This window comes from Heterocephalus glaber, unplaced genomic scaffold (assembly GCF_053883595.1).
Source record: "Heterocephalus glaber isolate CG9 unplaced genomic scaffold, H.glaber_assembly_v1.0 deba00001145, whole genome shotgun sequence".
NCBI lineage: Eukaryota > Metazoa > Chordata > Mammalia > Rodentia > Bathyergidae > Heterocephalus > Heterocephalus glaber.
Genome location: NW_028258202.1, coordinates 270,875 through 285,260, shown reverse-complemented (window position 1 = coordinate 285,260; position 14,386 = coordinate 270,875). Strand labels below are relative to the sequence as shown.

Below are 14,386 nucleotides of genomic sequence, written 5' to 3'. Positions count from 1 at the left end.
TGCAGCAGATGCAGGAACCACTGAGCTAAATCCCCAGCCCAATTAGCTATTTTTCTTCTTTGATTCATTTATCTGCCCTCTGCTTATTATTCTATGAGCATCTGAGCTTTTCTGATTGCTTTATATAAAGCTTTGTAAGTCTGCCCTATATCCTAAATCAGTAATCACTAGGACAAGCAGCCTTTCTGTAACACTCTTGCTTATTGCCATACAAGTATACACTCTTTCTTTAGAAAATCTGCAAGCTCATGAATATCTCTATTACTAGATTTCTAAATGACTAACTTTAAATGTTTTATTGTTGTTCTGTTCTGACAGTACTGAGATCAAACTCAAGGATATTCTCTTCTACCACTAAAGTATATCCCCAGTCCCTCTTTTTTGGGGGGAGGGGTAATTGGGGATTGAACTCAGGGCCTTCACACCTCAGCTTTATCCTAACCTTTTTTTTTTGGTACCGGGGATCGAACTTGGGTCCTTGCACTTGAGGGGCAGGTGGCGGAACCACTGAGCTAAATCCCTGGCCCTACTCAACCTTTTTTTATTTTGAGACAGGGTCTCACTAAGCTGCCCAAGCTGAGCTTGAACTTGTGATCCCTCCTGCTTCAGCCTCCCAGAGTGCTGGGATTACAGGTGTGTGCCACCATGCCATGTTATCTCTAGCCCTTTTTATTTTGAGACAGGGTCTCACTAAATTGTCCACCTGGGCTTGAATTTGCTAACTCCTGCCTCAGTCTCCCAAGTAGCTGGGATTATAGGTGTGTGCTACCCACTTGGCTAGCTTTAAGTATTTTCTGGAACAATACTAGATAACTGACCCAAAGGAAGCACTTCTAACCTCTAATTTCCAATGACTGATAAGAAGACCATAAGGGAGAAATCAGATCCTTTCAATCCAACCAAGAAGGAACAAAAATGGGAGACTTATCTCCTACCACTTCCTTTAATGAATTATATGTGTCCTATACAAGTTCAGTTCCCTGAACTTGACCCATTCTTTCATTCTTCCATGATATTAAACACTCTGGTCTCTGCCCAGAATGTGCCATTTCCATCTGTCCAATCCTTCACCTCCTTCCTCCAGTTCTGTCTCTTCTATCTGGCCAACAGAGCTATTTGGGCTGTTAAATATTACAGGAGAAAGTCACATAATCATGTGGATTCTTTGTTGAGACCTCAGTATGGTAAGCAATTCTTTCAAATGCCCTTAGTTTCCTCTTCTAATTTGATTAAAGAGCTACATAAGACTGCTGTTTCCTTGCTTAATTTGTTCAATGTTTTCCCACTTAGGGTAAAGTAAAAATTTAGGGGGGGGGCCTTTTTTTTTGGTACTGGGGATCGAACTCAGGACTTTGCACTTGCCAAGGCAGGCGTGGTGCCACTGAGCTAAATTCCTGGCCCTGCTTTTTGTTTTTTTAAGACAAGGTCTCACTATGTATTTCAGGCTGGTGTTGAACTCACTATGTACCCCAGGCTGGGCTCAAACTCATGGAGTTCCTCCTCCTCCGCCTCTCAGGTGCTGGGATTACAGGTGTGTGCCACCACACACAGCAGTAAAAACTTCTGAGTACTGCATACAAGGCTCTGTGTAATTTGACTCCTGTCTACCTCTAAACATATAACATGTGCATTAAATTGCAGCCACACCGTTTATTTTTTAAAGCTATCATGCAATTTTAGACCTCTCTTTACATATTGCTTCTCTTTCATCTAGAACATTTTCTACTCCACATTCTTTGCCTAGTAAACACCACTGATCCTTCAGAACTGAAGGAACTCACTGATCCTTAACAAAACTGACTTGGAGGTTTGAAAAATGGTGGAGAAGAGATCAACAGCCAAATATAGCTTCTCCAAAACCTGGAATTGAGACACTTAGAAAACAACTTAGCAAAGAGACAAAGAAGTAGAGGTCCAGGAATCAAGAAAGAGCTCACAGGAAAAACTACAACTATGTAGTGAGACCCTGTCTCAAAACAAACAAAACAACAACAAAACTGAACTTCTGTGCCAGGCATGGTGGCACATGCCTGTAATTCCAGCACTTGGGAGGCAAAGGCAGGAGGACCGCTGGAAGTTGGAGGCCAGCCTAGGGTACATATTGAGTTCAAGGTTAGTCTGAACTACATGGTAAGACCCTGTCTCAAAACATCAAAAAAACAAACAAGCAAAATAACCCCTGAACTTCAGTAAGGCTGCTCATACACATCTATAATCCTAGCTACTTTGAGGCTGAGGCAGATGGATTGCAAGTTTAAAGCCAGCTGAGGCAACTTAGCAAGATCCTGTCTCAATAAAAAAGGGCTGGGTATATAGTTCTTTAGTAGGACACCCCTGGGTGCAATACCCAGTACTGCAAAACAAAAACAAAAAACCCCACAAAAAACAAAAACTGAACTTCATTGGTTCATTTATGATTTCTTTTTTTTTTTTTTTGAGACAGGTTCTGTGTAGCTCAGGCTGGTCTCAAACTCCTGGTGATCCTCCTGCCTCAGCCTCCTAAATGCTGGGATTACAGGTGTGCACCACCACATCCAGGTTCATTAGCTTGTTTATGAAAGCTTCCCTAACCCTTAAGTCAAGATACTCCTTAATCTCCTCTAATGTGCTTTGTACATCCTTCTCTTACAGACCTTTCAAGCTGCATTTTAACTGCCTCCATCAAGTAAACTGTGAATTACTACAGAACAGCGACCATCTTTTCCATCAGTAGGTTAAGTAGCTACCACAGAACCTAGTGTATATTATTCAATCAATTCACATACTGAGCAAAACTCTATGCACCAAGGGTGCATATACAGCCATACACTTCTCTTAGCTCCATCTAAGGGCCTGGGGCATAGGTAAGTTTTCACATTTTAGAGAAATGCAGTGGTGACTCAAAGCCCAAAGTAATATCCATTTGATTTTTATTCACATCTCATTTTTCTATGTTTTGAAGAATTTTAAAAGAATAGACTACTTCATCATTACAAGTTTAACAGCAAACTTTACAGAACATAAACTAAAATACAGAAATTCCTCGTTTAACGACCCACCTGTTTAAACGACTGTTCAGACTTTAACTGAGGCACATTGCTTGGACTTACAACTCATCTTTTTCTTTTTACAGTTCTGTACATCTTACTTATAGAGCCTCAATGTCTTTTTTTGTACAGTACACCCTGTTTATACCGTACTATAATTTTTGCTGATTGTACTGTAGTTTTATGTTCTGTTAGACATTACAGTACTGCATGTAAGAGTTATGCAAATAAAAGCAAAGTCATCAAGTTGGAGTTTCCTTTGACCATTTGTTCTGAATATTGTAATGTATGCACTATATGCAATTCCTCATTTAGTGACCAATTTGTCTGTATGTGCTACTTTGAAGACAATAACAGCCTAATTCACTTGCTGATTTAGCTGTCACTGCTCAAGGCTGCTTTATGTGCTTAAAAATTTTTTTTTGGTACCAGGGATCAAACTCAGGACCCCGCGCTTGCTAGGCAGGTGCTGTGCTGCTGAGTTAAATCCCCAGCCCATATGTGCTTAAATTTTATTTATTTGTTTATTTATTTAATTTATTTATTTAGGTACTGGGGATGGAACTCGGAACCTTGCACTTACGAGCCAGGTTGCAGAACCACTGAGCTAAATCCCCGGTCTTAAATTTTAATAATAGTAACTAATAGTGCATGGAGAATGGATAGAGAGAAAAAAAAGAAATACCCACCGTTGTACTTCACACTGTTTGCCAGAATAAGGTTTACATCATCTAGAAAGCTCTCTCGACTCTGGTACTTGTGCTTGGAGATATTCTATAATGAAAAGCATCAGGTACTCAGATACAAACATAAAAAGGAATTGATTAAAAACATTTTTTTGTTTTCTTTGTTGAGATACGATCTTGCTATGTAATTTAGGCTGACCTTGTACTCATTATGTAGCCCAGGCTGGCCTTGAACTTGTATTGATCCTCCTGCCTTAGCCTCCCAAGTGCTAGGACTACAGGTGTGTGCCACCACACCTGCCACCTGATCATTTTTGATCAAATTACTCACCTTACGTATAGTCTCTAAATCCATTGGATTGATAATCACTTTATAATAATCTGGAACAAACTTCTTATTAACTGGGTGATGAAATGGCCAAGACTAATAAAAAGAAAGCACAGGAAATTAAGTGAAAACCATTCATTATATCAAATACTGTCAACCTCTGCTGGGTCACAAATATTCCTGACGAAAGCTATACTCTTCCCAGAAAAACACATAATCATACAAAGCTTTGTATATAATTTAAGGGGTTCATGGATTCCTCTAAGGGTTCCTTAATAGGGTAAGAACTCCACATTCAAAATTAAAATTTCTCATTCCTGGGTTCAGTACCCACCATCACAAAAAAATAGTCCCATTCACAAGTTTTATAGCATGACCCATATAGAACATATGTCTGTAGTACAAAAGAAAAATCATTTCCGAATTTCTGGGAAGTTATCATTACAACAAAATGTCCATAGAATCAATATAATGGAGGTACGCCCTGCCATACAATTGCAAATGGAAAAAAAAAAAGACAACAAACACTGGATAATTATCAAAGTGTTGGTTTTATACAAGCACCTCTAAATCAAAGGCCTTCTGTTATGAGGCATCCTTTCTCTAGATGGCTATTCAGAAGCATCAAAATACTGAATGTCAACAACAGAAAGCAAGAACCTCTCTAACCAAAATATCCTGGCCTTTTCTATTTCAATGATAATATATTCACACAGCAAAGAGGATGATATTTAAAATTACATATTGGTATTTATTCCTATTGACATATACCAAGGCTCAGAACTGCTAACTTACATCTGGAACTGCCATCATTTTCTGGGTGACAATGTTGTCCAGAATGAATGAAAATGCCACTTGGTCATCATCATCCAGCAAGGGGTTGATAGCTTTCTCTAAGCGAGCCAATTTGTCTTCTTTCTGAAATAAAACAAACAAACAACAACAACAACAACAAAAAGCCAAGATAGAGGTTTCCCTGAGGTGTGACCACCATAGAAAAGCTAAGAATAATTTAAAGTTTGGCTAGCTGTCTATGACTTTTGCCCTAAAAAGCTTAATTTTGAATCATCTATTATTCAGTTCTAGACACAAAGTCTAAATAAATGATACTGCAGTAAAAGGGTCAAAAGGAATGTGTTCACAACTTCCTTAGGTATTCTACATTCTATCCTTGTACAGCACAAAAATACCTATCTCTGGGTAACAACAGCTTAGCTCCCACAATAAAAGGCTTTACTATCAAGTTAGGCTTTACTATCGTGCTTTCTGTAAAACTATTGCTGAAAACACAACATTACTACTTTTTTTTTTTTTTTTTTGAGACAGGTGTCGCTGTGTAGAGTTCAAACTGGCACTGAACTCACTATGTAGCCCAGGTAGGCCTTGAACTCGTGACAATCCTCCAGCCTCAGCCTCCCAAGTGCTGGGATTACAGGTGTGTGCCAATATGCCCAACTGACTAGTGACTTTTGTATAAGGGAATTTAACCCAATTCATTTCTGACTCTGTACTAGGAAAAATTTTATACTTCCATTGTTCTACATCTTCAACATTTACTCTTATCAGTAATTCTAGCCTTTCTAGTGGGTACACAGTGACATTTAATGGTGGTTCAAATATGCATCTCTCCAATGATCAAGTTGAGAATCTTTTCATGTTTACTAGCCAGTTATTCTCTTTTGTGAAATTTCTACTTCAGTATTATAATCATAATTGTATTTCTAGCCAGGTATGGTGGCGCACTCTCTCGGCACTTGGGAGGCTGAGACAGGATTGCCACAAGTTTGAGGCCAGCCTTGAGCTACATAGCAAGACCCCATTTCAAAATACAAAAAAAAAAATTATATTTCTGTAAACTTTTAAGGTGCTATGATTGTTTTTTTCTTTTTGGTACTGGGGATCAAACTTGTTCATCTTTTAAAAAATTAAAATACCTCCTTGCTAAAACATTGCCTAGTCTCTTTTAGCTACCAGTGAATTCCTGGGAAGTCACTTTCCTTTGCCCTCTCTAAAGTTATATAGATTCTGGATCTTGATCCTACTTTTACTATTTAATAGTTATGATGCCCACAGCAAGTTATTTTATTCTATGGACCTAGCTTTTCCATCTACAAAAGGATTAGCTTATGTAATTTCTAAAGTCCCTTCCAGCTTTCACTTACTAAAGATCAAGCACTCCCACATATACTCTTCCTTCTGTGAAATTCCCTATTCCTTAAACTTCCCTACCCCACCTTCATATACCACAGCCTTTCTCTCATTCTAAGTATCTTACCTCTTTGAGTTTCTCATCACAGAGATCCAGCATAGATTGAGAGATCTGGGTCAATGAGTGCTTAGGCCCTACAGAAAAAAGAGTAAGAAATGAGCTCATTAAAAATGGAGGCAATAAATAGAATCCTAACTCCTGCTTTACTAATTCCTGTTACAATGCTACTATTAAAACATTAAAAGATTTCCTTCTTGCCTTAAAAAAATAAATGGAGACAAAACCTGCCAAAGCCTCGCCACCTTTTTAGCACGCCACCTTTTCAGCATGTTTAAGAACATAGCTGGGGGCCGGGGATGTGGCTCAGTGGCACCACAAGGGCAAGGTCCTGAGTTCAATTCCTGGTATTGCAAAAAACAAACAAACAAACAAACATAGCTGGGCACCCAGAGGTGCTCTGGCTGGGTACAGCGGCACATGCTTGTAATCCCAGAACCCAAAAGGCTAAGGCAGGAGAATCACTGCAAGTTTGAGGATAGCCTGGGCTACACAGTAAGTTCAAGGCCAGCCTGGACTACATAGTGAAAACTACATAGTTCTATCTCAAAAACTAAATGACAACAAAATAAAACCCCACCTAATATGCGCAAGACACCAGCTTAGCTATTGGGTTAGACAGATACACTAGTTTTATCTCTATTATTCAGTGCCTAATACCTAACAGGTATACAATATCAATGAACAAACTAAATTCTTTTATTTACTGTATTTGTATGCATCCATACATGGGAGTATTACAACTGCCTTTAATATCGTGAAAATAATTTTATGGATGGGAATGACAATTTTTAAAAAGATGGCTAAAGAAATCAATGATTAATTTATAATTTTTCTGCACTTAATAGATACAATTTATAACTGTAACTTTTGTTTGCATAACTTGTGATGTGTGATGCTCTTGAATCTGGCTAATCCAAAGCTTTTGTTATTAAAAAAAATCTTCATATATCATATTATCATTTCAGTTTCCTTGAAATCCTTATAGTTTCAGAAAATCCTTGAACCATCTGACCTATCTCTTACACTCTCTGAATATGCTTGCCCTGATGTAAGCTTATCATAGGAATAATGAAAACATTTTAATTTAGCCAATAATTCTACTTCCTGCAGTCTCTACTCCTTGTATTAATGTTCTCCATAACCTAAACCTCAACCTTATTCTCAACTACTAATTATTTAATTCAGCATTCATTTGGTTATTTATTCAACAAATGTTTAATGACTCTGACATGTCCAATGATGAGAATGTAAGAAAATTATATCGTACCTACTATAGAAAATTTTTGGATTAGTGAAAGAAAATGACTTGAAAGTAAATCATTGCAACACATTATTTATGGATGAAATGGTACAAATATGGAAATATATTCTAAACAAGACTGGCCAAATACTGACAAATTGTTCAACTGGGTGGATAGGTACACTGAGGTTTATTTTCTCTTCTCTCTACATCTATGTCTAAGTTTCTATAATACAGTTTTAAAAATGTGTACTAGCCAAAAAGTACAGGCAACTGATGAACAGGTAAAATGTGGTATTATCTATACAATGAAATATTATGTGATAATATAAAGAAATGAAGTATTGACACATGCTATAATATGGATGACATGTTGAAATTGGTGCTTTTTTGTTATTTTTTTCTTTTGATGGCACTGGGAGTTGAACCCAGGACATCATACATGGTAGGCAAGCATTCTACAACTAAGCTACATCCCCAGCCCCTTTTTTGCTTAATTTTTGAGACAGGGTCTCACTAAATGCTCAGGCTGGCCTTGAACTTGCAATCTTCCTGCCTTAGCCTCCAAACAGCTATGAGTACAGGCATGTACCACACACAGTTTAAAATGGGCCATTTTAAATGGGTAAACTGCCTGGCAAGCGTGAAGCCCTGAGTTCAACTCCCAGTACCAAAAAATAAAATAAAATAAAGAAAATTAAATGGGTAAACTGTATGGTAAATGACCTTTTTTTTTGGCGGTACAGGGGATCGAACTCAGGACCTTGTGCTTGCGAGGCCAGCACAGCGCCACTGAGCTAAATCCCCAGCCCAATGAACTGCATTTTAATAAAGATGCTGTTTGAATTTTTTAAAATTCTGAAATATGGCCAAAAGGTCCAACAACTAGGGGGATGCCAGTACAGTACTTCAGCAGAAGGTATGTGTAGGGTTTTAAGGCACGAATGAGAAGAAAAAAGGCAAAAGAATATATGCAGCATGGATATACCCAGATTAACTTATTGTGCCACATTTTAACTGCATGACCACCTTACAAAGTTATTTAAATGATAGCAGCCTGTATGTTGATCCTGAATATGAAGATAAAGATAACAGCAGTACCCATTTCAAACATGAAATGAAGAAAATAATTCAAGTGTCACTGATGGTATTACTAATATTATTATCAACATCTGGTATGAGAAAGAATACCAGGGACAGGCGTGGTAACCCATGCCTATAGTCCCAGTACTCAGGTGGCTGAGGCAGGAAGACTGCCATGAGTTCGAAGCCAGCCTGGACTGTATACTGAAACCCTGTCTCAAAAAAATAAAAATAAAAAAGAGAGAGAGAAAGAGAGAGAGATAGAGAGAGAAAGTATAGCCAGGAATGGTGGTGCACACCTATAATCCCAGTGCTTGAGAGGCTGAGACAGGAGGATTGCCATGAGTTCGAGGCCAGCCTGAACTACATAGTGAGTTCAAGGCCAGCCTGAACTACATAGCAAGACCCTATCTCAAAAACCAAAAAGAAAGAAAGAAAAAAGAATAAACACCAGAGGAAAATATAAATCTGTGATAAATTTTTAAATTACTATTTTTTTAACTAACATTTCTACTTTAATGACCCATGGGTACCCTTAAGTTCTGTATCTTCATAGTCTGTGCTTACCTTCTCACTCCCCTTACAATCTGATTTTTGCTTAATTATCCTTGTAACTTAAATGACAATGGGACCTAACAAATTTATTCTTCCCTTATACAAGCCTGGCACTCTACTCAGCATTGGAAATATCAAAATAAATAACACAGTTTTTCTAGAAGATCACAAAGTGGCCAGACATAATTTTGGCATAGTAAGAGCTATAAAAGTTGATTTAATTGAGCTAGGAGGCTCAGAGGAGAAAAAAATGAATATTTGGGGCAATTTAAGTCTATAAAGGGATGACATGAGTTGGCCTAGAGATATGAATGGATATTCACCAAAAAAGGGAAGTAGAAAGCATTTCATAAGAGAAGGAAAAGACTACAAAGACAGGAAGAAATAGCATGGGATATTTAAGGAACTATAATGTTGAGTGTGGCAGGAGTCTATAGAGAGTATAGAAGACAGTCACTGGAGATGAGACTAGATAAACAGGTTGGGGTGGTTTGTGAAAGGTTTTAAAATCTAGATACTACTGTTGTCCGATGTTTACAAGTGAGAAAACTGAGGTGGCTAGGAGAGGTTAAATAACTTATCCACGTAACTCAATTAGTAAGTGGCAATGCAATGATCCATACTCTCTCTACTCTGAATCTCTACACTTATAAACCAGAGAACATCCTTTACATGCAGAAGCTGTACTGTTTCCCCTCTTTAAGACTTAGAAACAGCTGGGCATAGTAGTGCACACCTGTAATTCCACTACTCGGGAGGCTGAGATAGGAGGATCCCTGTGAGTTCGAGGCCAGCCTGAAAACTACAAAGTGAGATCCTGTCTTAAACGACTCCCACCAAAAGACTCAGAAACAGATTTCTTCCTCCTTGCCTTTTCAGCTTTTAACAAAGTAGACACATAACTGCTCCTATACCACATCTGTGAAGTGAATCAAAGACATACACGGCAAATATGGTCAGAAGCACATACAGTATTTTGCATAGGCTCTCTCCCCCACTCAATGTATCTCTTTTCTACTTACCTAGGCCTATTTCTTCCTCCCACTACTCCCTATGCAACTATTTCATTTCAACATAAAGACTCCAAATTCTCTAGAGAATACAGCAACAATAAGAAGCAATATATAGTAAATGACATAAAATGTAAATAAATTACCTGATTTTCATACCCACAATTAAACTGTAGTTTTTTCAGTCAGTCTAATCTAGTCTGAATTTAGGACCAGTAAGGGATAATTAAGGATCTGAGAGGTGACTTTTGCAGCCAAGGAATAAATGATCTTTACCATTGTATGTTGCACTGTTTTTCACAATTAGCTCCAAATGTTCTCTGAACTCTTCCCGAGATGGGTAGAGACGCTTGCGCACATTTTCACGAAGTGTCTGTAAATCCATTGGTCGAGTGATGATTTTGTAGTAGTCCTTTACAACCTTTGCATTGACTGGAGTGTGGAAAGGGTAGGTCTGTGAAAACAGAGCCAGAATCATTTATGAGCAAGGAACACTTGCCAGAGCCCATACCTGAAGACTGTGACATTTTGCCCATCTACCTGGCCATTAACTTTTTATTTTTTATTTTTTGGTACCGAGGATTGAACTCAGGACCTTGTGCTTGCAAGGCAGGCAACAGAACCACTGAGCTAAATCCCCGGCTAGCTTTCAAAGGAATCTTTTTTTATGGAACAGATCTATTCCCTTTACTAAACTACTAAAAAACAACAACAAAAAACAAATATCAAAAAACTACATCCCAAAGAATTAGGAGTTCTAAGTACACTACTGTCCTCTATGTATCTGAAATCACAGGTAAAACAAAGGGCCTTGCCATCCCAACTGTAGATAGCTGATGCAATGAACTCACATTTGGAAGATCTCTCATATCATTGATGATAGACTCTAAGATGGAAGACAGTGTTACCATAGGGTCTGTCCGGCGCCGGTGGATGGACTTATGAGGTCTCTAAGAAACAAGAAATCAGAATGCTAGCTGGGGATTTAGCTCAGTGGCACTGCACCTGCCTTGTAAGTGCAAAGTCCTGAGTTTGATTCCCAGTACGGGGTGGGGTGGGGGGGATCAGAATACTTTGACCAAAAAACAGAAATCTTATAGTGAACAATATTTTTCTTAGGGAAAGGCTACAGGGAGACTCTCAGGCTGTCAAAGCCATGTCACAGAAGGCTAGGGAAATTAATGAGAACCTATCTGATCAGAAGGAGGCAATGTAGAAACTCACATTCAAATAGTCACAGTGAACAGTGGTTCCAACCCGTCGTTTCTTCTTGGGAGGAAGTTGCTGTTTAGGGAACTTGAGAACCAGGGATTTTCTGCGAACCTCATCAGCACTGCAATTAATAATACTTTCATAGCATGCAGCCCCTACTTCCTAAGAAAAAAGCAACTACAAGAAAAAGCCAACTGTATAACTTCAGCAGTATATAACCAAGGATAACAAATTCTAAAAACATCTTGAACCCATTTATAGGTTTGTTAAATAACAGCATTGGTATAGTAACTCTGAAACTACTTTGTACTTATAAGGCAGAACAAATGAATAAATATATTAATGTTAATAATCAGAGAAAAGACACAAATATGAAATGGGGGAGGACGAGGACTCAGTCTGTAGGTACTATATAATTTGAATCAAAAGTATCAGTATGAAGTTGTGATTTAAGTAGCCAAGCATGGTGGCACATGCCTGTAATCCCAGCACTGGGGAGGCTGAGGCAGGAGGATCACCTGGAGTTTAAGGCCAGCCTGGTCTACACAGTGAGTTCAGGGTAGCCTAAACTACATAGCGAGACCCTATCTCAAAAAAAAAAAAAAAAGAAAAAGAAAAAAAGTTGAAATTTAAAATACATGTAGGGGGCTGGGATTTAGCTCAGTGGTGGCACTGCCTGTCTCGCAAGCACAAGGTCCCAAGTTCGATCCCCGGTACCAAAATAAATAAATAAATAAAATACATGTAGAGAAGAGTGAGGCAGGGAAGGGGTGTGGGATAAAAAAAGGAATTGAGATGTGTTATATACATGTACCAACTCTACACAAGCAAAGTAAACAATATGTATTGCAAACATGTACAAGAAAAGGGATCAAGAGATGGGGGGGAGGGCCGGGGATTTAGCTCAGTGGTTCTGCTGCCTGCCTTGCAGGCACAGGGTCCCAAGTTCGATCCCCAGTACCAAAAATAAAGAGATGGGGAGGAGAGGGGATGAAAAAAGGAATTAAGATGTATTATGTACATGTACAAACTTCCCAAAAAGAATGTAAACATTATGTACTACACACATATACTAATAAACTAAACTAAAATACGTGTACTTCCTAGTTCTGTTCTCTAAAAAAAGTTTAGAAGCAATGACATGTCAGTGGTAGGATCATATCTAATACCTCTAAATACTGATCCTTCTAAAAAGGAACTCAGTTTCCTTAGAAAAATGGCTGACTCTAGGTCCAGGACAAGGAAAATTCAAAGAATGCCAGGAGCAAAGAAGTTCTCCAAGATTATAGAGTCATTTCAAAAGAACATAGGATCTGGCTTAAATGAGTCAAATTTAGGACACTACACATCAAAATTAATGATGTTGCCAGGCATGGTGGCACACGCCTGCAATCCCAGCACTCGGGAGGATGAGGCAAAGGACTGCTGTGAGTTTGAAACCAGTCTGGGATAACAGTGAGTTCAAGGCCAGCCTAAACTATATTAAAGGAAGAATTTCAGGATCCATAGTAATACACTTAAAGGGAGAAATAGAAGAAATGCTAGATTTAGAAAACCCACCTTTTTTAACCCTCAATGAAATAACGGAGTCAGGCAATGATCGCTAAAACCTACAGTAAGATTGTTAGGGAAAGGGACAGTCACCAAAGATTAATTACAAAGGAGAAAATACAGCTTTATTCCAAGACCTGAAGATAGTGGGAAATCCTAACATGTGCTTCCTGAGGTAACAGAGGAAGTATACAATATCATCTATGTAAATGTCTGGCCAAAAATATTTAGTCTGAATCTAATCCATTAAGAAAACAATCAGACAAATCCAGAAAGTGAGTTATGAGAAAATTGGCATGGTTTCTTCAACAATTTCAGTGTCATGAAAAATAGCTGGACGTGGTGGCACATGCCTCTAATCCCAGCACTGGGGAGGCTGAGGCAGGAGGATTGCCATGAGTTTGAGGCCAACCTGGGCTATACAGAGTTCTAGGCCAGCCTGAACTGCATAGCGAGACCCTGTCTCATAAAACAAAACAAAACAAACAAAAAATAGCAAAAAAAAATCAGTATCATGAAAATATAAAAGGTGGAAAAGACAGTTTTAAATAAAGAGACTCAAAATGTATTTAATGTCTGGACTCAAGACTGGATCCAGAATTGGGGAGGAGAAATAAAGGACATCGAGACAACTAGAAAAATTTGAATAAGGTCAAATTATTACATATTACTGAATTACTGTTAATTTTCTTAGGTATTATGAGAATAGTACCATGTTGGTATATCCCAAGTGCTAAAGAACTTGGCAATGAAACATGATGCTTGCAACTTACAAATAGTTCAGAAAAAAAAGCATATAACAATGAAGCACATGTGGCAAAATATGAACTACTGAACTTAGAAGAGTGTATTGTATTCTTTTGTTGTTGTTGTTGTTGTTATTTTTGAGTAGGGGTTTTTCTATGTAGTTCAGGTTAGCCTTGAACTCCCAAGGATCCTTCTGCCTCAGTCTTCGACATCCTTGGATTACAGGCATGCACCACCACACCCAGCATAGATTGTATTCTTTTAACATTTCTATTGGTTTGCAACTTTCAAACTAAACAAGAAAAATTTTTAAACTTCTCCATTTTATTATCAAACTCTCAGAGGCCAAGAGACATATGTATGCATAGTTAATGTTTCCTCAATATTTTTGGATGGTCTATCAGAACACTGACATTAGGAACCTTGCAATTATTACAAATGCCTAGAAGTAGAACAGGAAAAGAGAATTAACATCTACTGCCATCTCCTATATGCCAGACACCGAAATGTGCTTTACAGTCTCTTTCATTTTATCTACTTAACTAACCTGGTAAAAGTGGTTTTATTTTTATTCACAAACTAAGACACAGAAATGTTAGGTAACACACCCAAGGGCAAGTAGTGGAACCTAATGAGTGCTGTTACTTTCATTACTGGCAAACATTACTGAGAAAACTCC

The 14,386-nt window shown here is 38.2% G+C and overlaps 1 protein-coding gene and 1 long non-coding RNA gene across 14 annotated transcripts in view; one reads left to right on the top strand and one right to left on the bottom strand.

Annotated features, from left to right (window-relative positions):
• The window catches only part of Taf1 (TATA-box binding protein associated factor 1), a 129,145-nt gene that overhangs the window by 40,156 nt on the left and 74,603 nt on the right, over positions 1-14,386 (bottom strand). For all 11 annotated transcript variants that reach the window (XR_015451035.1, XR_015451034.1, XR_015451036.1 and 8 more), the window contains 7 exons: positions 11,422-11,530; positions 11,049-11,147; positions 10,474-10,651; positions 6,316-6,383; positions 4,836-4,958; positions 4,044-4,136; positions 3,716-3,800 (listed from right to left, as the gene is read on the bottom strand). Coding sequence is in view for 8 of the 11 variants with exons in the window: in XM_087210522.1 (XP_087066648.1) it covers positions 3,716-3,800; positions 4,044-4,136; positions 4,836-4,958; positions 6,316-6,383; positions 10,474-10,651; positions 11,049-11,147; positions 11,422-11,530 (755 nt within the window). In the remaining 3 variants the exon portion in view is untranslated. The remainder of the gene's footprint in view (positions 1-3,715; positions 3,801-4,043; positions 4,137-4,835; positions 4,959-6,315; positions 6,384-10,473; positions 10,652-11,048; positions 11,148-11,421; positions 11,531-14,386) is intronic.
• Positions 1-14,386, top strand: part of LOC147828287 (uncharacterized) — a 91,746-nt gene that overhangs the window by 62,738 nt on the left and 14,622 nt on the right. For 2 of the 3 annotated variants that reach the window (XR_015451041.1, XR_015451040.1), the window contains one exon: positions 2,632-2,709. This is a non-coding gene — a long non-coding RNA (uncharacterized LOC147828287). Of the gene's footprint in view, positions 1-2,631; positions 2,710-5,366; positions 6,323-14,386 lie in introns of those variants that run through there. The other variant, XR_015451042.1, reaches the window with a different exon arrangement.